Below are 21,562 nucleotides of genomic sequence, written 5' to 3'. Positions count from 1 at the left end.
ATTTGTTTATTTTTTACTTATATTCATTGATGATATTTTGTGGCCAAATATAGTCCACAATTGCACGAAAATAGGAGAGAAAATGGAGGTCCAAATACCTAACTTATTTGAAAAGATATAGAGCAGAAGGTTGATGAATTGATTTTTGGTTTGTGTTTTGTGAGGAAGGAGATACTCTAAATTAATATGGCACATTAATTTTAATTAATCTTGCTCACTTAAGTACATGCACTAAACAAAATTAACAAGGTTTTGAAGGTTGTTATTAATTGTTGAGAGTGGAGATTGAACTCTCGACATCCTTATCGCTTTACTCCTGTCCACCACCCCATCCACAAAATCAACATCAACATTATACATATGATATACCCCTACCAAAGAATCTACACAAATTAAATAATATATTAAATAAAGTGACAACAACTCTTTAGTAAAGAAAGTATACACATAGACAATTGAAGCTTTATTCTATGAAATGATACATGTAACTCTTTGTCATGATAAATAAAATGAACGTAGCAACATAATTATTGGCAAACAAGAAAGCAATAAGAGTACGGAAACAAACCACATAATAAATTTCACAGTCCTAATTATTCTTTCTGGAATACAATTGGAAGGGCACCACCATCGAGGGCCAACAGAATTTTTCCATTCTCACGAATAACACCGACAGTCCCACATTCGAAATTACAAGTTGAGCACACCTCTGTAGGGCACCATTGGATGTTATACACACCAACTGTTTGTGTTTGCACAATTCTAAAGAAGTTACCATATGATCCAACTGTACTATCATCTCTTCCGGTGATAATTAGTCTCCTTCCACTCGTAGCGTCCTTCTCGCCTAATCTCCATTCTGTTGACTGTGCACAACTTGAGGAAGCCTCAAATATTACTCTCAAGTCTCTGTTAAGCCTCACTTCATCGCCATCATGATGGGGAGCAAAAGGAATGAATACCACAGGCAAACCATGTGCAACCTCAGAATTGCCAAGACCAACATTTAGAGGGCATGGTGCATTTCCGGTGACATAAGTGGCACCTCCTCCATTGCCTGTGATAGCAGGTCTTATGAAGTATTCCTCATCATCCTCAACGGGTTCGCCACTTGTGTCGATGACAAACTGAGCTATTGACGTTGTTGCCATCAAAAGCCACATATGAGCAAGGATGAATATGGTGAAGGATGTAGTTGACATGGTTAATTATCGATTAATATAACTTGCTCAAACTCAAAGTCAAAGGCTATATAAGAGTATTTAGAAGTTTTGTGCTTTTGGTGTTGATTGGCAGGCAAGGTATATATAGGACTGATCATGTTACCATGCAATGTACATAATGATTAATGAATGACAAAAAAGTCCTATTAATTAATTACATGAATTTTCTAATTGCTAGCTTGCTTTGTAACTTCTACAAGGACAAATTAACGAATCAATATACCGCGAAAATGGATAAATAAAAGCAAGCTAGCATTGCTGCATTGGTACTTTGTTTTGATCGCACGATTTTGATTGGGTGGAAATAAGGAATTTTTTCCTAGTTCAAATCATCCAATTAATTATGGCAAATTCTAGGGTGCATTCACTAAATTGACTTCTTTGATTAAGAGACTAATTTGTATTTTTCTTTCTAAAGGACTAAAAATTAATATTCTTTTGAGACCTAATTAGATTCTGCAAATTTAGCCATACGGCGGTGAATCCATTCCCGGGCCTTGTACACACCGCCCGTCACACTATGGGAGCTGGCCATGCCCGAAGTCGTTACCTTAACCGCAAGGAGGGGGATGCCGAAGGCAGGGCTAGTGACTGGAGTGAAGTCTTAAGGATTGAAATGATATTTGTCATTTTTTATTCTAAAAATTCTAGTGTCAATTTGCGTTAATTTTTTTTTTCTTTCTAAAAATTAACGGCCAACCATTTCACGCATTCACAAAATCAGCATATTGATGACCGTTTGATTGAAATGAGACAAGTTAGGTTCCAATTTTGGTTTTTTTTTTTAAAAGAAAAAAAATTAAAATCTATATTGACATTTGGATGGTTAGATCTCGACCCAACCAACATTAATGTTCCAACTTCATATAAGCGTTAGACTGGCAACTGCAGACAATTTGAATACAAGAATTTTGTCGAGTCAAAAAGATATACACAATCCTTTATACGATGTCTAAAAGTATCATCAAGTGTTTTAATTTGGGATCTAAATTGCCTGTTGTAACTGCTTCATGCACTAGGCAATCTGTTACCATACAAGAAAAAAAATCTAATGGCTCCAAATTTACAGAGTTTGATTTCAGCTATTCATTTTATGCCAGCACTCTGTCTAGAATTTCAGCTATTCATAAACACAAATGATGAAGCTGTTACAGTCTAATAGAATTTCAAGAATAGCTTATTTCTATAGATGATAAGAAAATTAATGAAAATGTGTCATTTGTGTCAATTTGGTTGTGGTCATTGTTCAAATGGAGATCATATTTAAGTTGTCTCACCAACTGAGACACTAAGCAAAGTCATCAATAATCTTTTAACTTGTAATAACTAAAGAAAGTTTGAAATTTCCATTAGATAAATTTCCATCAACCATATCTACTATTTCATAGTGGCCATATCTACAACCACCAGCTCTGCAGCACATATTTTTACTATTTCACAGTGGCCATTATTGTCCTTAAAAATCAATTATGCGAAAGAAAGAAAGTCAAAGGAATGACATGGTCTCCGGGAGAAAGAAAGTCAAAGGAGCGAACGAAAAGTACACTCCCACACCGCTCGTTGATTAGCAGCCACCGTGAGGCCTGCTACTTTCTGGTGGGAAATTAAGAGAAGTGACAAATGATACTCTTATAGCATCCTTTTGAATGGGGCAAGAGCCAGTCCATTCTTATAGCATCCAAGGAAAATAAATGCCCATGGCAGCTCTTAAAACGATAGGAGAGGAGTGTGAGCCAGTCGAGTCGAGAATCAACTCATTTATAAGTTAATTTTTTTTTCATTTTTATAAAGAGCGATTTCCAAGTTTCAAGGAAGAGTGGATTAGCCTCGAATATCTTGATCCACTAGAAAGAGAATTACCAGATTCGAATACAAATACAGTTTGGAGATCAATAACCCAAAAGCTTTAAGAAAGCTATTTTAAGGTCAGATTACAGGAAGAACACTCATTAGTCTTCTTCATAAGTTCCCTTCCTGTCAGGCAGGATAGGGCGAGCCAACTCCGGCGTGTCAGCTTAGTTATCCTCATCAAGCCACTTACTTGATGTCTAGCTTGCCAACTGGTAGACAGTTCCGTTTCCCCCAAGATCAATGAAGAAGGGAGAAGTCAGTTGATTCTTCCAAAGAACCGGAAGCATAGCACTATGCTGGGGCGGTGGGACGGGAAAGGAAACGGCTCCGAAGAAAGAAATGGAGATTGATGACAAATAGAAAAGGGCACAATGAATATACACTATGATGAATAGAATAACACACAAAAATACCGTAAGATTCAGAATATTCCTCAAACTAGTACATACCACTGATTTGAAAGTGCTGCATTTAGTATATGCCTAGTAGTGTCCAGCATGAACTCCACTGATGTGAACAAAAACACTGCAAATAGAATTGTAGTTGGTGCTTCCTGATATATATATATATATATATATATATATATATATATATATATATATATATATATATATATATATATATATATATATATATATATATATGAACATATCGATTCTAAAAATCAATACCCAAACTAGCTAATATAGCTCTTGATAATGACAGTTCAAAATCAGAAATACAAAATTTGGGATATGAAATTGTAGATGAAAACTAAATGTACGTAAACCTACTTCCTCCTGCACTTTGTTTATCCACTCCAGCTAAATGAATTTAGAAAAGAAAAGTAACACTGCAGTTAACTAAAATGGTACATAATCATAGCCACTATGTGTAGAATAGCGACTAGCTCGAAGATTGGACCCATTATCAGACAACTCATCCTATTTGTAGAATTGAATATATGAACATATTAGTTCTAAAATCAATACCTAAACTAACTAAAGTCGAAACAACATCATCTTATAGACTCCAGAGCAATACTGCAGATTGCCTAAGTATAATAGTTAAAAATGTCACATAAGCAATTTTTAGTCAAAAAAGTCAACGGGGGGCTAGGAAATGCAAACGGGGTAAACTTGGGGGCCAAAATCGAGCAATTGAAACCTGGAGGGCTAAAATCAAGCAATTGTGAAACTTAGGGGGTTAAAATCAAGCAATTGAAATGTGGGGGGCTAAAATCAAGCAATTGTGAAACTTGGGGGGCCAAAACTGCATTTAAGCCTAATAGTTATTTCATCACAAAGTAAATGCAGCAAACATGTTGAATTGAATTTTTATCATTCAAGTTACACTTAGTAGCAATAAAAAACACACACCAGCTACACTACATCAAAGCAAATGTTTACCCGGTGGAATCAATTAAGACCAGAACATAAAAAGTATAGAAGAATAGAGCCAAAACTGCCAAGCCCGTCAATATTCCGACATATAAAAATTACAGGCTACAAAATTTAAGAGGAACAATCCCTATCGTTATACCATAGATCAAACTAAATTTTGCGTTTTGTAACTTTCATAATTACAGTGCAAGGATGCATTGTAAAAATAATAGTAATAGTAATTCATTATAATCTTAAGCAGTTACGTAGAACAGAGAAATCAGTCGCTAAAACACAATTGGAGTTAAAGGAAAGGGTCACAGAACTAATTTTTCCTTAACAGTAGTAAATTGACTTCATGTACTTTCCAGTTTCCACAAACCAAAGGAAAATTCAAAATTATACAATGCTACAAAAAAACCCAAAAAGAGCAAAATTAAGGATTACCAAATAAGCCGACACCATTAAGCAAGCCCCTTCATTCAACGACTCAAACATACCATCCATTATGAACAAAGAATTCACATTGCAATAGTATCTAATTCTAGGGTCAACATTGGCTCAAAGATACCATTTCAAAGGGGGTATCTTTCAATATTAATTATGTGTGAATTCACATAATGAATATCAAATTGGACAAAAGGGGTCATCGGGACCTGTCATTTAACCATCTCAGTTACATATTTTGATAAAGTATTCACACATTACAATGGTGTCAAGACAACATTTAACCGTTTCGAAATTTATATAGCCAATAACCAACCATGCCTCCCAATTTGCATTTGCATTATGAAGAAGAATTCACATTGCAATAGCATCTAGTTCCATGGTCATTAATGACTCAAAGATACCATCTCAAAATTCACATAATGAACAAAAACTAGTCTTAATGGTCATCTAGGCGACAATTAACCATCTCGGTTTGAATTTACACAATAAATACCAAATTGTGGTGTGAAAAAAGCTTTCATAAAATAACACCCTTTTTTCAATTTTAAGAGGGTTTGTAAACAAATTGATTAAGCTCATAACTAACACCCCTTTTTCAGTTTTGGTCATTGACTAAGCAAATTCTATGGTCATCGACTAAACAAATTCTACCAAATTTGTGGCTACTAGCTTCAAGCTTCAATTTAGTTTCAGCAAGGCCAACATATGCAAAAAACTCATAAGGCAAAAAACAAAGCGACGAAACAATTGGACCCAAATTCATCTACAAATAGTTGTAGTTCTATATACCCAAATTGAACCCACTTTTGTATAGATGAAATGATATCATGGCTTGTCCTGAAAAAGATTACTATTTTTACCTTATAGAGAATCATATCTCTTTGCTTTCACCATATCATGTTCTGCTCTATCTGCACTTTTGCCATAATGTATGCTTAAGCAGTTGAATAGAAAGAATAATTAGTCACTAATACACAATTTGAACAAAAGGAAAGGGGCATAGAACTACTTTTTCTTTAGCAGTACAATAGTAAATTCATGCTTTCCAATTTTCCACACACAAGGGAAATGCAAAATCGTATGATATTTTAAATCCAATCAAGAGAAAAACTACGGACACCAAATAAGCCACACCATTACGCAAACAACACTACAATTACAAATGAATGCATAACTGATTTTGTGCACATTCAATGACTCAAACATACAATCCATCCCAATAATGCATTATAAAAAAATATTCACATTGCAATAGAATCTAGTTTCGTGATCATCAGTAACTCAAAGATACCATATCGAAATTCACTTAATAATTAACAATTAGACTTAAGAGTCATCGAGGTAACAATTAACCATCTTGGTCTGAATTTACACCATGAATACCAAACTGCAGTGTGGTAATTGTGTTTATACGAAAAACTTTCAGAAAACTGGCACACTTTGCATTTAGGGTCATCAAAGAACAAAAACAATAACTTCCATGCATAGAAATTTATTTTAAAATTGCATTTCGCTATTGCAACCAACTTTTACAATATGAATGAAGAGTTCATATTTCAGTTTCCTTAAGGATTATCACGACATCTCATCCCTTAAAAGAATCAAGGAACAAAGTATCCATCTTGGAGTCAGATTTGGGGTTATTAGGATCATAATTAACACACCTCAAATTATGAAGAAAAAAAATTAATCTAACAATAGCAAAACAAAGTCAAAGGTTCTTGAACAAGAAATGTGTAGCCACGTGTACAAATATGATCAAATGAACATTCCAAGAATCTGTACAAATTTGATGGACTGAATTTTCATAGTGATTTACTCATATTTTTCCATCAAACACTGCAAATAGAATTGTAGTTGGTGCTTCCTGATAGAGTTAAATATATGAACATATTGATTTTCAATACATAAACTGCTAATACAACTCTTAATCATGACAGCGGAAAATCATAATACAAAATTTGGCAATGTCAAATGTAGATGAAAACTTAATGTATGTAAAGTAAACATACTTCCTCCTCCACTATGTCAAATGAATTTGGAAATGCAAAGCAACACTGCAGATTAACTAAAATGGTACCTAATAATAGCCACCCAAAGACCAGACAAATAGAGATGGTGTAGAATAGGTCTTAATATTGCCTTTAAAATATATCTTCATAAAACAAATGCAGTAAGCATGTTGTATTGGCTGCACATTGCCATTGAGAACATAGCAGTACAATATTCTCTCATTTCAGGGAATTACACTTTTTTCAGGGAAATTTTGGACCTTCCAATTGGGATGCAAAAATTCATAAAAATAAGATAAAAGAGCTAGGCATGTATATAATGTGAAAAGCTAAATTCACCATGAAAATATAATGAACACAAGTTTTTATTTCCACCCAATGAAAAACTAAGAACACATATACAAGTTTGATGCTACTTCAGAATAGAGTCAATGAATAAAATCGGGGAGAGAACTAAAACTCAAGGTCAGGCACTTAGGCAACGCTGCACAAGAGTATGTGACAGCGACACTAACATATCTGAAAAGGATACTTCTAAAATGATGAAGCCAAAACCAAAATATGTGACACCAACATTAGACTTCCAGATGCAACATATATCCATCACATAATTTATATAGCCAATAGAAATTGGACTTTATCAAGGCAACATTTATCCACATATTGAGGCAAGGGTCGTCAAGGCAACATAAAACCAGAACCGTCATTTATACAACCAACAATTGGACTTAAGGTTCATCGAGTAGAATGTTAACCATCTCATAATTTATATAGAGTCATCGAGTAAGGGTCATCAATAACTTAAAGATACCATTTCATAATTCCAATATTGAATAATAACTGGATGTAAGGGTCGAATAGACATTTAACCATTTTGATCCAAATTTATATCATACAAAACTTTCAGCAAGCTAGCACATTTTGCAAGATTGCATTTGGGTCATCAAAGAATAAATTATACCTCACCATATTTATGAATAGAAATTTATCATTAAAAATGCATTTAGCACACCTAACTAACTTGGTTTTTCTTTTCAAGTAGAAGATTAGATGTTCTTGAATAATCAAGAATGAAAAGATGGGTATCTAAACAAGGTATCAATCATAAATAAACCAGTATGTTGCAATGAAAAAAAAATTCAAAATACTGTAGCAAACAAAAAAAAAATGTCTTTCACTGTAGTAGTGCCAAAAAGGGTCTTGGGACCGATCACAATTCTCTCATGCAGAAGATTGAATATTCTTGTACAATAAAAAAAAATGAGAAAATTGGATATTTCAACATGTGGAACCGTTTTTTGACCAACATTCATAGAAGTTTGTCATGAAATTGTTCTTATGAAAAAATCATCTTTGAAAACATTGGTGTCAAACAGAGTTTTGGGACATAGCATGTTTCCTCAATGTAAGTGTTTTCTTTTTTCATGCAGAAGATTGAACATTTTTGAATCATCAAGAATGTAAAAAATGGTACCTTCTTCATGCAGAAAATTGAATCATCTCTCATCCATTAGAAGAATGAAAAAATCAGTATCCCGCAAAAATCGTAAACCACTATGGTTGTTTTTTTCAAGTAGAAGATTAAATATTCTTGAATAATCAAGTCTGAAAAAATGGGTATCCGAACAAGGTATCAATGATAAATCACTATATTAGTGCCAAAGAGGGTCTTGGGACCGATCACATTTTTCTCAAGCAGAAGATTGAACTTCTTGTATGATAAAAAAAAATGAGAAAAATGGGTATTTCAACCGGTAGAACCGTTTCTTGACCAACATTCATAGAGGTTTGTCAAAAAATTGATCATATGAAAAGTCATCTTTCTTAATATTGGTGTCAAATAGAGTTTTGGGACATAGCATGTTTCCTCAATTAAAGTGTATTGTTTTTACGTGCAGAAGATTGAACATTTTTGAATTATCAAGAATGTAAAAAAGGGTACCTTTGTCCTATGCAGAGAAAATTGAATGTTGTTTCTTCGGATAAATTGTCGCTTTTTCTTTGATCATTCTCAACAAGACATCTGCTAGCTTTATGTTCCAATCCATTGCACTTCTTTTCGCCAGAATTTTACATAAGTCTTGCTTTGTTCTTGAAGAAAAAAAAGAACGAAACAATGCGCAGAGAAACTAAGCTGCATAAATAAAAGAATGAAACAATAGCGTAAACACAAAGCTATCTCATGGGCTTTTGTGTTTTAGAGGGCCAAGTTCATCATCCCAGTACTCAGTCATTTTAGCCGCAATTAATTCTAGAGATCAAACTTTTCAAATTTCACAACTTATCCTAAAGAGTATTTTTGGCTTTTGGCTTTTGGAGTTAGCCATTTTACGCTACAAAGAATCATATCTCTTTGCTTTCACCATATCATATATTGCACTCTTTTCACTTTACCATGTAGTACTGATTAAGCAGTTAGTTAGAACAAAACAATCAGTCACCATACACAATTTGAGTTAAAGAAAAGTGGCATAGAACTACTTTTCCCTTAGCAGTACTACTAAATTGACTTCATGTACCTGGCCAGTTTCCACTCACACAAGGACAGAGGGAATGGAAAATTATATGAAATTGTAAAACCAAAAAAGAGCAGAACCAAGGGATACCAAATAAGGTGTCGCAATTATACATGCATCAGTGCACCCCAAAGAATCAAAGGCTTCTCTGCATTCCCTTCATTCAATGACTAAAAAAGAATGATTAAAAAGTTTACACTATAAACTATAAATTGCTAGGTCCAGGTGGCACAAAAATACCATCTCAAAATTCACATAACGAATATCAATTTGTCTTAAGCGTCATCGAACCGACTTAAGGGTCATCAAAGCAACTTATATCCATCACATAATTTATATAGCCAATAGAAATTGGACTTATTCGAGGCAACATTTATCCACATATTGAGGCAAGGGTCATCAAGGCAACACATGACCATCTAAGAATTTATATAGTCCAATAGAAAATGGACTTAATGGTCATCGAAGCAACATATATCCATCACATAATTTATACAGCCAATAGAAATTGGACTCAATCGAGACAACATTTATCCACATATTGGCAAGGGTCATCAAGGCAACATATAACCATCTAAGAATTTATATAGTCCAATAAAAATTGGACTTAAGGGTCATCGAAGCAACATATATCCATCACATAATTTATATAGCCAATAGAAATTTGTCTTAATCAAGACAACATTTATCCACATATTGAGGCAAGGGTCATCAACGCAACATATAACCATCTAAGAATTTATTTAGTCCAATAAAAAGGGACTTGGTGGTCATCGAAGCAATATATATCCATCACAAAATTTATATAGCCAATAGAAATTGGACTTAATCGAAGCAACATTTATCCACTTATTGAGACAAGGGACGTCAAGGCAACATCCATAACCATCATTTATACAAACAACAATTGGACTTAAGGGTCATCGAGTAAAATGTTAACCATCTCATAATTTATATAGAGTCATCGAGTAAGGGTCATCAATAACTTAAAGATACCATTTCATAATTCCAATATTGAATAATAACATGATGTAAGGGTGCGAATAGACATCTAACCATTTTGATCCGAATTTACAGCATACAAAAACTTTCAGCAAGCTAGCATATTTTGCAAGATTGCATTTGGGTCATCAAAGAATAAATTATACCTCCCCATATTTATGAATAGAAATTTATCATTAAAAATGCATTTAACACACCTAACTAACTTGGTTTTTCTTTTCAAGTCGAAGATTAGATGTTCTTGAATAATCAAGAATGAAAAGATAGGTATCCGAACAAGGTATCAATCAATCATAAATAAACCAGTATGTTGCAATGAAAAAAATATTCAAAATACTGTAGCAAACTAAAAAAAACTGTCTTTCAGGTGTCAAAAAGGGTCTTGGGAGTTGGGACCGATCACAATTCTCTCATGCAGAAGATTGAACGTTTTTGAATTATCAAGAATGTAAAAAAGGTACCTTTTCCTATGCAGAGAAAATTGAATGTTGTTTCATCGGTTAAATTGTCTCTTTTTCTTCGATCTGCTTGCTTTATGTTCCAATCCGTTAAACATACAAAAATCAAATTAGAAAAATCAAAACCCTAATCAAAGTTAAAATCTACTTTAACTCAAATATCTGAAGATAATTAAAATCACCTGAAACAGAAAATCATCAAATACCACAATCAATTGATTCTGAAATCAATTTGAAAACTCTCAGTGAAGAATCACAAGAGTTTTTGAAGATCGTCACGATTCATGAACGCTCCGTGAAAATCAAACCGCAGTGCATTTTGAATTGGTGTTGGAAAAGGAGAAGCAAAATGAGAACATGACAAAACTCTGATCGAATGGAAGATCGATCGGAGAATGAAACAGATCGGAGATGGAGAACGATGAGAGCGAATTTGGATTGAGAGAGAGAAAGTTTCTCCTTTCTCCTTCGGAGCGTTTAGTTTTTCCTTTTCTTTAATTTTTTGTTTGGAAAAAAGGGTGCTTCTGACCTATATATTAGTAATTTGATTTGATTTTATGAAAACTTGTATGTTAGCCCGTGATGGCAAGGGATTATTTTTTTTTAATATTATTTCTGTATTTATTTTGATTGATATATTATTTGAGTAATTTGGTTTAAAATTTTAATTAATCAAGGATTATTTTTAATAGCGGGGTAGAAAGTGTTCTGCATTTTTCATTCTGCACCAGTTAAAGATTCTCTCTCACTCTCTATTTTTATATATCTCCCCCTAGGATAATTTTTATTTTTTTAATAATATTTATTTATATTTTTTCTTTTTCATTTTATATTATTTTGAACGCCGTATATATTTTTCTTTCAATTGTTTATGATATTGATTTTATTTAATTTACTTGAGTATGAAACTACAATATATGTTTAAGGATGTTATAGAGGCATAGTGGGATGAGAAGTACTCTCCCATTCCTTGTTTCCACGTTCAACAAAACTAAGGGATTCTCTCCCATCAATAAAAAATAATTGTAAATTTTTTACTATTTTTCAAATGAAGATTAACATACTTTGATCCTTGTACCACAAGCAATCTTCACGCGTGAACATCAAATGAAAAATCTATGTATATATGGATCAACCTCCACAGTCGATATTCAAATTTTAATTAGTCAATGTGTATTTTTAAGAGTCGAGAGGAAAAAACTCGTCATTTTCCATTTTACACCACTGAGACTTTTTCTATTTCTATACCTCTTCGGTCTCCGTTATAGGACTCTATAGGTGTTCCATGAACAAAAAATAGTTGTTAATTCTTTATTATTTTTTAATGAATAACAATAAAATTCTAATGCTTAGTTCTCACTATCAACTACAGACACTTTTGATCATGGGAAATTGGGGATCACTTTTCGTAGAACATATAACATATATTCAACCATGGGACTCGTTTTCCTAATGAACATAATTTTTTCTTTAAACCAAAATAAAATGTACTTACGTAGATAATATAACTTTGTATAAGCTTAGTTGTTAATATAATATTACATAACTTATATATATCCAACTAATTTAGTTGTATATATCCAACCATTCAACAAATAAGTGGGAAACAAAGTGGGCTACATAAGTTTGTTTTTTTGTAATGATGGGTTAGATAAGATTAAATTGAATGCCCCGTAATCAAGCTCTCTAATTGAATGCCAACAAAGTGGGTTTGAGAAGTTTTTTTTTAATTTTTTTAAATAATGAGTTAAAGAATATTCAATTGAATGCTACGTAAGCAATCTCTCTAATTGAATGTCAACAAAGTGGGTTAGAGAACCTTCTTAAAAAAAGTGGGTTAGAGAAGTTTTTTTTTTAATAATGGGTTAGAGAAGATTCACTTGTTTTTCAAAAAAAAAATAAAAATATTCAATTGAATGCCACCTAAGCAGTTTCTATTGAGAATGCATGAAAGAGTTCCGTAGGAATCTCCTAATGTATATAATATAATAGATATGCTTTAAATTTTTTTTTTTTTGTGTACTTTAAAATTCACTTTTGTAACTTGAAATTAACCACTAATACAAGGCACCATAGCAAGTGATCCACCTTGAATAAGTGGTCAATATAATTTATAATGAATACGAATTTTATAAAATTTACCGTTGAATTGAAAGTTTATATTGTATATATCATCCATAATTTTTTTTTAGAAAAATTGAAAATTATTTGATATATTATCAAGACCTATCAAGATTAACGGTATTTAAGAAAAATAAGAAAAACTCATAACCTGTTAATCTAAATTAAAAAGGGGTAAATTAGAGAAAAAAAAACTTAATTTATATTTGATATAAAATTTAATTATAATATATCAATTTTGTTTGACTAAATTTTACTTATATTTTAGACCAAAATAGTAATTAATCTTTAACAAGACAAATAAGAGACGAGAGAAAACACATGTCAAATGACTCGGAGAAGTTGCAACTTTTTTTACTAAAAAAAAAAGGTTGTAAAATAGTAAAATAATTTTTTTTTGGTTACAAAAATATAGTAAAATAGTTAATCAGTAAGTAAATGAATAAAGTCATTTAAATATTTAAAAAGAAGCACTTTATTATTGTCGTGCAATCCTCAAAATTTCTCATATTTATAACGTTTGCTACTTAAGTAGCGGAACGGTAAAAATGAAAACTCATAGGATGTGCGACTAACTGGTAGGATGATAAAAGTAAATATCTCTAAAAATATATTGGGGGTTTTTGTAGAGTAGAGGCGGGAATAAGCTAGGCCGAGCTAGGCTTTGCCAAGCCCGAGCCTCGTCTGTGGCCAATCATATGCTTAATTTTTAGGCTTGAGCCTGACATTTTGAAAGTCTGATGTGGCTTGTTAGCCTGTTTAAAAACCTATTTCACATAAACATATTTAAATAAATAATTATATTTATTTTAAATGTACTTATGAACTAATAAACCAATGTTCCTTTTGATATTTAAAATGATATTTTAGAGAGTTTTATTATATTTCAATTCTAGTTTATAATATACATTTATACATAATGTAGTTTAATAAACTTAAACTACTTAAAAAGTTAATAGGTTTATAATTTAATCAAAGTACAAATTTTAATATATAAATAATAATCGTAGTAAAAATATTATTCACATTAACTTAAATAGGCCAGACTAGTAGGCCTCAAAAGCTTTTTTAATGGTGTGTGGCATAACCTAGCTAAATAGGTTTATAAAAATGTATTGGCATGCTCTATTTAAAGAAATAGGTTGGACAGGCCCGAACCTATGTAGGCTAGACCATTGGACCATCTTGGCCGGCCTCACCTATTCCCACCTCTAAGAGCAAGAGTTCATTGATGATACTTTTGTGGCCAAATATAGTCCACAATGGTAGAAAAATAGAAGAGAAATTGGTGGTCCAAATATCTAACTTGTTTGAAGAGATATAAAGCAGATTGATGTTTTTATGGGGTGGTCGGAGGTTGCCAAAAATAAAGATATTAGGTGGTTTGTGTTTTGAAAGAAAGGAGACACTTTAGATTAATACAAATTTTGATTGATCATAAACCCAACAAAATTAACGAGGTACTGAAGATGTATAATTATGTGCTAAAAATAGAAATTGAACTCTCGAACATCCTTATCACCTTACTTCTAGTTCTAACCAATTGAAGTGATAACAATTACTCCTTAGTAAAGACAATATACACATAACCAATTGAAGCTTTATTTTATTTTATGACATGATACATGTAACTCTTTGTTTCTATCATGATAATTAAAATCAACTATAGCTCCATATTAATTGGTAAACAAGAAAGCAACAGAGTACGTAAACCACATAAATCCTAATTATTCTTTCTGGAATACAATTGGAAGGGCACCACCATCAAGGGCCAACTGAATCTTCCCATTCTGACGAATAACGCCGACAGTCCCACATTCAAATTTACAAGTTGAGCACACCTCTGTAGGGCACCATTGGATGTTATAGACACCAATTGTTTGTGTCTGCACAATTCTAAAGAAATTACCAGGTGCTCCAAATGCACTATCTGTTCCGGTGATAATTAGTCTCCTTCCACTCGTAGCATCCTTCTCACCCAATAACCACTGTGTTGATTGTGCACAACTTGAAGAAGCCACAAAGGCTATTCTCAAGTCTCTGTTAAGCCTCACTTCATCGTCATCATGATGAGAAAATGGAACTAATACCACAGGCAAACCGTGTGCCAACTCAGCATTGCCAAGACCAACATTTAGAGGGCATGGTGCATTTCCGGTAACTAAAGTGGCTCCTCCTCCATTGCCTGTGATAGCAGGTCTGATGAAATATTCCTCATCATCTTCAACAGGTTCGCCACTTGTGTCGATGACAAACTGAGCCATTGATGTTGTCGCCATCAAAAGCCACATATGAGCAAGGATGAATATGGTGAGGGATGTAGTCGACATGGTTAATTATCGATTAATGTTACTTGCTCAAACTCAAAGGCTATATAAGAGGTTTTGTGTTTTTGCTGTTGGTTGGCAGGCAAGGTATATATAGGACTGATCATGTTACCATGCAATGTACATAATGATTAATTACATGAATTTTCTAATTACTAGCTTGTTACAAAGTCCTATTAAATAATTACATGAATTTTCTAATTGCTAGCTTGCTTTGTAACTTCTACAAGGACAAATTAACGAATCAATATACCGCGAAAATGGATAAATAAAAGTAAGCTAGCATTCATATTATATAAGGTACTTTGTTTTGATCGCACGATTTTGATAGGGTGGAAATGGTGAATTTTTTCCTAGTTCAAATCATCCAATTAATTAAATATACGTAGTTGCGTATTGAGATCAAATTTCACAAACTGCCAGGCTTGATCACTTTTGTCTCTTTCATTTTTCCCCTCCATCTTCTGCCCGTAAATTAATTTTACAAATAATTATATAAAAATGTTGCATTTCTTGTATAGGTATTGCATCCTTATGCTCTAAATCTGTTGGTTAAAATTAAGCTGAAAAGTTAGTTTATAGCCGAAAAGCTAGTTTATATTTGAAAAATTAGCTTATAGTTGATAGATAATTGATAGCTTATAGCTGAAAAGCAAGTAGAATGAAATTAAAGTTTTTGAAAAATTTAGTTGTTGTAAGTATAAAATTACGTGGTTAGTGGGTAGTTATTATATTTTTATAAAAATAAAGAAATAATAAAATAATAAAGGTATAAAAATGGAATAAAATGTAAAAAACAATAAGCTATAAGCTAAAACTCTACTTTTAATAGCATCTCAAAAAACGCTATAAGTTAAATAAAAAGCTCATTACCAAACATGTTTATTTTTTAAGCAAGCATATAAGCTAGTCCAATAAATTATAAGCTAACTTATTGAACTTACCAAACACACACTTTAACTCAATCACAGCGGTAGAAAAATGTTGCAGCAATCTATAAAGCAACCGAGTAACATACTTAACAGCCGAAATTGCAAAAACCTTAATGCGACAATTTAAAAGCTTACACCAACTCGCTCTGCTCTTAACATTTTATCTCACTCAACCAAACTGAATTATTTCTCTATTAGAATTAGAATCAAAATACATTTTTTAAATGAAAGTACATTTGAGCAGTTTTGAACTATGATCATGCAATTTTTAAATGAAAGTACATTTGAGAATATACTGTGCAGTTTTTCTAACAACCTATGATGCATAAGGTGAATTATTTCAGAAGCAATGATTACTAGAGATACAAAATACAATTTAAGATTTTGCAAAAGAACCAAAGTGCGCGCATAATCACCAATACAGACCTTAACAAAACAGATTCTAACCTATACAACAACAAAGTTTCACCACAATAATAAATCGGTATCTTTATGACTTCAAAATTACAACATAAATGACACTACACTTTGTTAACTCTTAACATTGGGCTATATACTACAACCTCCTGCAACAGAAAATAAAGATGAATTTAAAACTTTCATGCTGTAAAATATCAAGACATAACATATATACATACAAGAATGAATGTGCCGTTTTCGGCATCAAAATATATTACCTCCTCGTGCCTCGACCTACAGGTTCTGTCAATTTTGCGAGCTGGACATATCTTCTTGAGGAAATAGCCAAAACGTAAATGGCCCTAATGTTGTGTTGGAAAAGCCAACTTCTTGTATAAACATATAACAGCTTATCAATGTAGTGAAATGCATAAATTCACATTTAAATACCTAAAATTCAACCTGCAAATGGATATATTCACGACTTGTGCGCCGTGGAAGACTTGGTGAAGTCTTTCATGTTAGACTGTTGGATTATGCCTTCAAATTAAGCAGAAAAAACAGAGTTTTGCATCTGGTGTTGGAGCTGGGCGCAGCAAGCCTGAGCTGGGCTCAGCAGAAGAAGAAAAACGGAGCCTTGCTCCCTGCCATCTGAGCCGGGTGCCAACCTCCCTGAGCTGGGCGCGGGCACGATTATGCGGGCACGATTATATAGTGCTGCTGCTTGAGTTTTTCTGTTTTTTAAAGGTGATTTTAGGGTTTCTAAAACCAACAAAAGGCTAGGGTTTATTAGATAACTTCCCTTGGGCATACTCTAGGGTTGTGGATTGATTCATCACCTTGTAAACACTTATTGATTGAATCTCTTTGTTACGGGGAGAGATTCGGGAAAATGGTAGAATTTAGGAAAACTCTCTCTCAGAGTAGGTCGGTTTTGACTGAATTGGGTAAACATTTGCTTCGTGTTCTTTACAATTTTATCGCTTTATCTTTTGTTCGTGATTATTATTGCTATTCAGAGCCTAGGTTCGGCTTGGTGGGGGAGCAGGAGGAGATCCTGGTTTGGATCAACTATAGTATGTGGGGGGGACTCACACTTGGGGAAGAATGTTGGGTTTGAATGTTGGGTTTCAAGTGTGAGTGTTTAAGTCTCACATCGACAATGTGTGGGAAGAATGTTGTTGGATTTATAAGAGAGGTGACCCATTAACCTAACACCTTAAGGTTTTGGGTTGGGATGTGGCGTCTCCCTCTCTTTTGGTCCTGGAGCATTGACCCATTGTTTCTCCCGAGCTCCCCTGAACTCCCCAACATAGACAAAGCCCGAAAAATAATAGATATAAACTAACACTAAAACCAGCGCAAACAACCATCGACCTAACACCATCACGCCTGCGAACCTCTACACAGATGTAATGAATTCCGGCTCCAATTTGACAACAAGGCTGAAATGCACCAGCCACCTGTAAATGATATGCAACCAGCCAACAACAGCTGAGCAAACACAGCAGACACAAATTACAACGATCTACGAACTAATCTAATAAACAATGACCACAACATGTCTTCTGAGAGACTTTTCTGAAGAGAATCACTTACACAAACACACTAATGCACAACAGCTTTTGCAATTTTGAATACAATTATTCTCCTCACCAGTTCGCACTCATACTCAACACTTACTACCCCAAACAAACCAAAGGATTCTCAAACCATTGACTTATTTTGACTATGATATTCTTTTAATGAATTAAGTAATTTATTAACAAGCCTTACTCGTTTGACCCGCTACATTGAAAATCCTCAGATCATTGAGGTTTTGATTTTGAATTACACTTCTGGTTCATTGCATTTTTTTCGTTATGAATCTAGTTTGCTGTAACAGCTTATTAAGAATGGGAATAAATCATAAACATACAAAAACATACTTCATTTATAACCAAGAAGATCACATGATTACATTAAGATCATAAATAACTAACATAATCTCAACACAAGAGATAGTTTAGTCACTCATATTCATGAGAACTTACAAACAAAGAAGAAAGAAAGGAGATTGCATCCAAAGCTTCAGCCTCTCCCTAGTGTATTTCATTTGTAACAACCCGGGCCCCTTTTCTACATATTTAGTAGGCAATCCCGGCTGTCACCTCACGATCTTCTCCACCCCCCTCTCTAGTGGAGTTTTTGCCGTCCGTGGGAATCGAACCACGTACCCTGGGGTTCAAATACGTGTTCAATCCATTCCCACTACCACTATCATATTAAGATGGTTGATGTGTCTTAATAAAGAAGAATATTAGAATTGTGTTATTCTAATAAAGAAGAATATTAAGATTGTGAGTTATCTTAATAAAGAAGAAAGTTGGGTTAAGTTCACTTTATGAATGATAAGCTTAATGCTAATTGTTGATGATTTATGTAAGAGTATTCATGATCATGCATGCATTCATGAATTACTAGGGATATTGGATTTATCCAATAAAGAAGAATATCGGATTATATTCATTCGATCAAGAAGGATATTAGAGGTGAGATACTCTAATAAAGAAGATGGTACCACATGCATTTAGTTATGTCGAGGGTGACATAACATGAGTTGTTGCATTAGTTGCATTAGGAATTATATGTTTATTTCCTAATTGATAATTGGTAATTGGCATTTGATGAAGCATCCTTATATGATGTGATATAAAAGGTGATTATGTGGTAATTGGTACCCCTTGGATGAAAATGTGACTTTGTGATGTGAATCATATTTAGATGTATGTATTTCTAAATGTTGTTTCGATGTATTACTACCATGTGATCTTATGATTGTTTTAAGATTAAACGTGTGTGTGAGTTAGATTATGTATGTTGGCATGTGTTAAGTATGCTCCTTGCACATGTATTTTATTTGGATTATGTAATCTAACTCTCTGTTTTGTGTTTTTGACTGGTTTGGGTCCAGATTTCTCAGTCTATGTGTTGATTCGAGTTGTCAGGAAGCTCCGCTCTGATTAGGACACGGGGAAAGGATTCATATGTTTATATATCGAGTCCTTATTCTTGTCTTTTAAATTAAAGATGTATTGTCTTAAAATGACATTTTGCTGTACGAACGATGAATACTATTTTTATTACAATAGTATATTTTTTTTGAAGAAGAATGTAATACCTCAAACTAATATTTTGTATTTAAGCTTTGATTTTAAGCAATAAAGATTTTATTATCAGCTGTGTATTTCGAAAAATTACTTTGTATGGTTAGAATTATTTAAATAACGGGTTTGGGTATTACACAAAACAAGTTAATAAGTGTTAAAAATGTATATGAATATTAACGCTCTTTTCGCACTTGTCAACTGTGAGCATTGTACATCTTTAATTTTCATAGAGCGTAAGTCTCAGATGCATCTTTAATTTTCATAGAGCGTTAACAAGTGTTATGAAAACTGGACTAGCATGCTGTGGTGCATCTGAGACTTACGCTCTTTTCACATTTGAATAACACTTGTTTAAACCAACTTGGGACAGACATATTAGACCCTAAATCAATGTACTAGGCTATCTGTAAATTCTAACTTGGGACTATATTAATAGATTAATATAGAGAACTTAACTGGTTGGTTAATGACAGAATCCATATGTATAATGTATGTATGATTAATATAAACGATTGTGGCCAGTGGAATATAAATTGCTTTCCATTGAAGACACTGCTTGGGTTTCATAATTACCGAAACCTGACAACAGGTTGGATTTTACGTAATCCACATAGTTTAATACTAATTGTCAGCATAAAACACTGATCATCACCTCTGCAGATTGTGTTGGTTGTGTTGACACTAGAAGGTCTGTTACTGGGTTATGCTTCTTTCTTTGTACATCACTTATATCATGACACACTAAGGGCCTGTTTGGAGTGATTTATTTTTGAGCTTATGCAAAACAACGTATGCAAATAAATAAGCTTTTATGCTTTTATGTATTATTCGTAAGTTTGTCCATGTAGTTTAAATTAAAAACAGCTTATGAAGATACAATTTTCGTTAGTGAGAACTTATGAATTAACATAAAAAATTATTTATTTTCATAAGCTATTTATTATAAGCTCAAAAATAAGTGAATTCAAACGGGCCCTAAGAAGCAAACCACAGTCTCAAGATCATTAAGTGAATCTGAGCATAGAGCTTTGTAGCTCTTGATGACTCCAAGATAAAAAAAAAACACTTAAGGTTCCAGGGTTATATTTTGACAACCGGGGTGGTCTTCACATAGTTGCCAATCCCGTGTTCCATGAAAGGACTAAACATCTTGAAACGGATTATCATTGTGTTCGAGACAAAGTTCAAGAAGGGATATTTAGAGTGTGAGCAAGCAGCTAACTTCTTCACAATCCACTTCATCCTAAGCCAAGCTAGGCATGGTAGAAATTTACCAGGCCCAAGCTTGTGGGGGACAGTTAAGAAAGACTGAAGATGTTACTTGAGGTACAAGTAACTTGCGTAAAAAGCTAACTGAACCTTGCCACATAAGCAATGTTAACAATTCCTTGACACATCATGCACCCTTGTAGCTTCCATTTGTACAAGACTAAGAGATTCATAATCAAATTTTCAGTTTTCTCTTCACATTTTCCTTCTCAATTCAGTTTCTTATTAACTATGAGTATACATTTTCAAAATTGTTGCATATAAGAAAGTGATGTAGGAGGGGGGTTTATTTAGCAATTTAATATTTTAGCAGTTTATTATTATTTTTTCGCTTTGTTAATTTCCGCCCATTAGGGTTTTGTCTTTTCCCTATTTAAGCTAAACGGTTGTAGACTGACAGACAGTTTTTCATTCAATAAAATATTTGAGTTTCATCTCAACCTTCGGTGGACTCCGAAACCCTATTTTGACAAGTTTGTGCTGGCAGCTTGT

At 33.3% G+C, this 21,562-nt stretch overlaps 2 protein-coding genes across 2 annotated transcripts; both read right to left on the bottom strand.

Annotated features, from left to right (window-relative positions):
• Nucleotides 1-525: 525 nt before the first annotated feature.
• On the bottom strand, nucleotides 526-1,308 carry LOC123894470 (kunitz type trypsin inhibitor 104-like). The gene has a single exon (XM_045944484.1). It carries the CDS (start codon nucleotides 1,200-1,202, stop codon nucleotides 594-596), a length of 609 nt encoding a protein of 202 aa, XP_045800440.1. The 5' UTR covers nucleotides 1,203-1,308; the 3' UTR covers nucleotides 526-593.
• A 13,413-nt stretch (nucleotides 1,309-14,721) lies between these two features.
• Nucleotides 14,722-15,343, bottom strand: LOC123894469 (kunitz type trypsin inhibitor 104-like). The gene has a single exon (XM_045944483.1). It carries the CDS (start codon nucleotides 15,322-15,324, stop codon nucleotides 14,722-14,724), a length of 603 nt encoding a protein of 200 aa, XP_045800439.1. The 5' UTR covers nucleotides 15,325-15,343.
• Between the last annotated feature and the right edge of the window lie 6,219 nt (nucleotides 15,344-21,562).

Source organism: Trifolium pratense, linkage group LG7 (genome assembly GCF_020283565.1).
Source record: "Trifolium pratense cultivar HEN17-A07 linkage group LG7, ARS_RC_1.1, whole genome shotgun sequence".
NCBI classification, from domain to species: domain Eukaryota; kingdom Viridiplantae; phylum Streptophyta; class Magnoliopsida; order Fabales; family Fabaceae; genus Trifolium; species Trifolium pratense.
The sequence above is the reverse complement of the archived record's forward strand: the minus strand, read 5'-3'. Positions and strand labels throughout refer to the sequence as shown.

Excerpts from the sequence above, each read along its gene's own strand:
- LOC123894470 (XM_045944484.1), bottom strand. The coding sequence starts at position 1,202 with ATGTCAACTACATCCTTCACCATATTCATCCTTGCTCATATGTGGCTT.
- LOC123894469 (XM_045944483.1), bottom strand. The coding sequence starts at position 15,324 with ATGTCGACTACATCCCTCACCATATTCATCCTTGCTCATATGTGGCTT.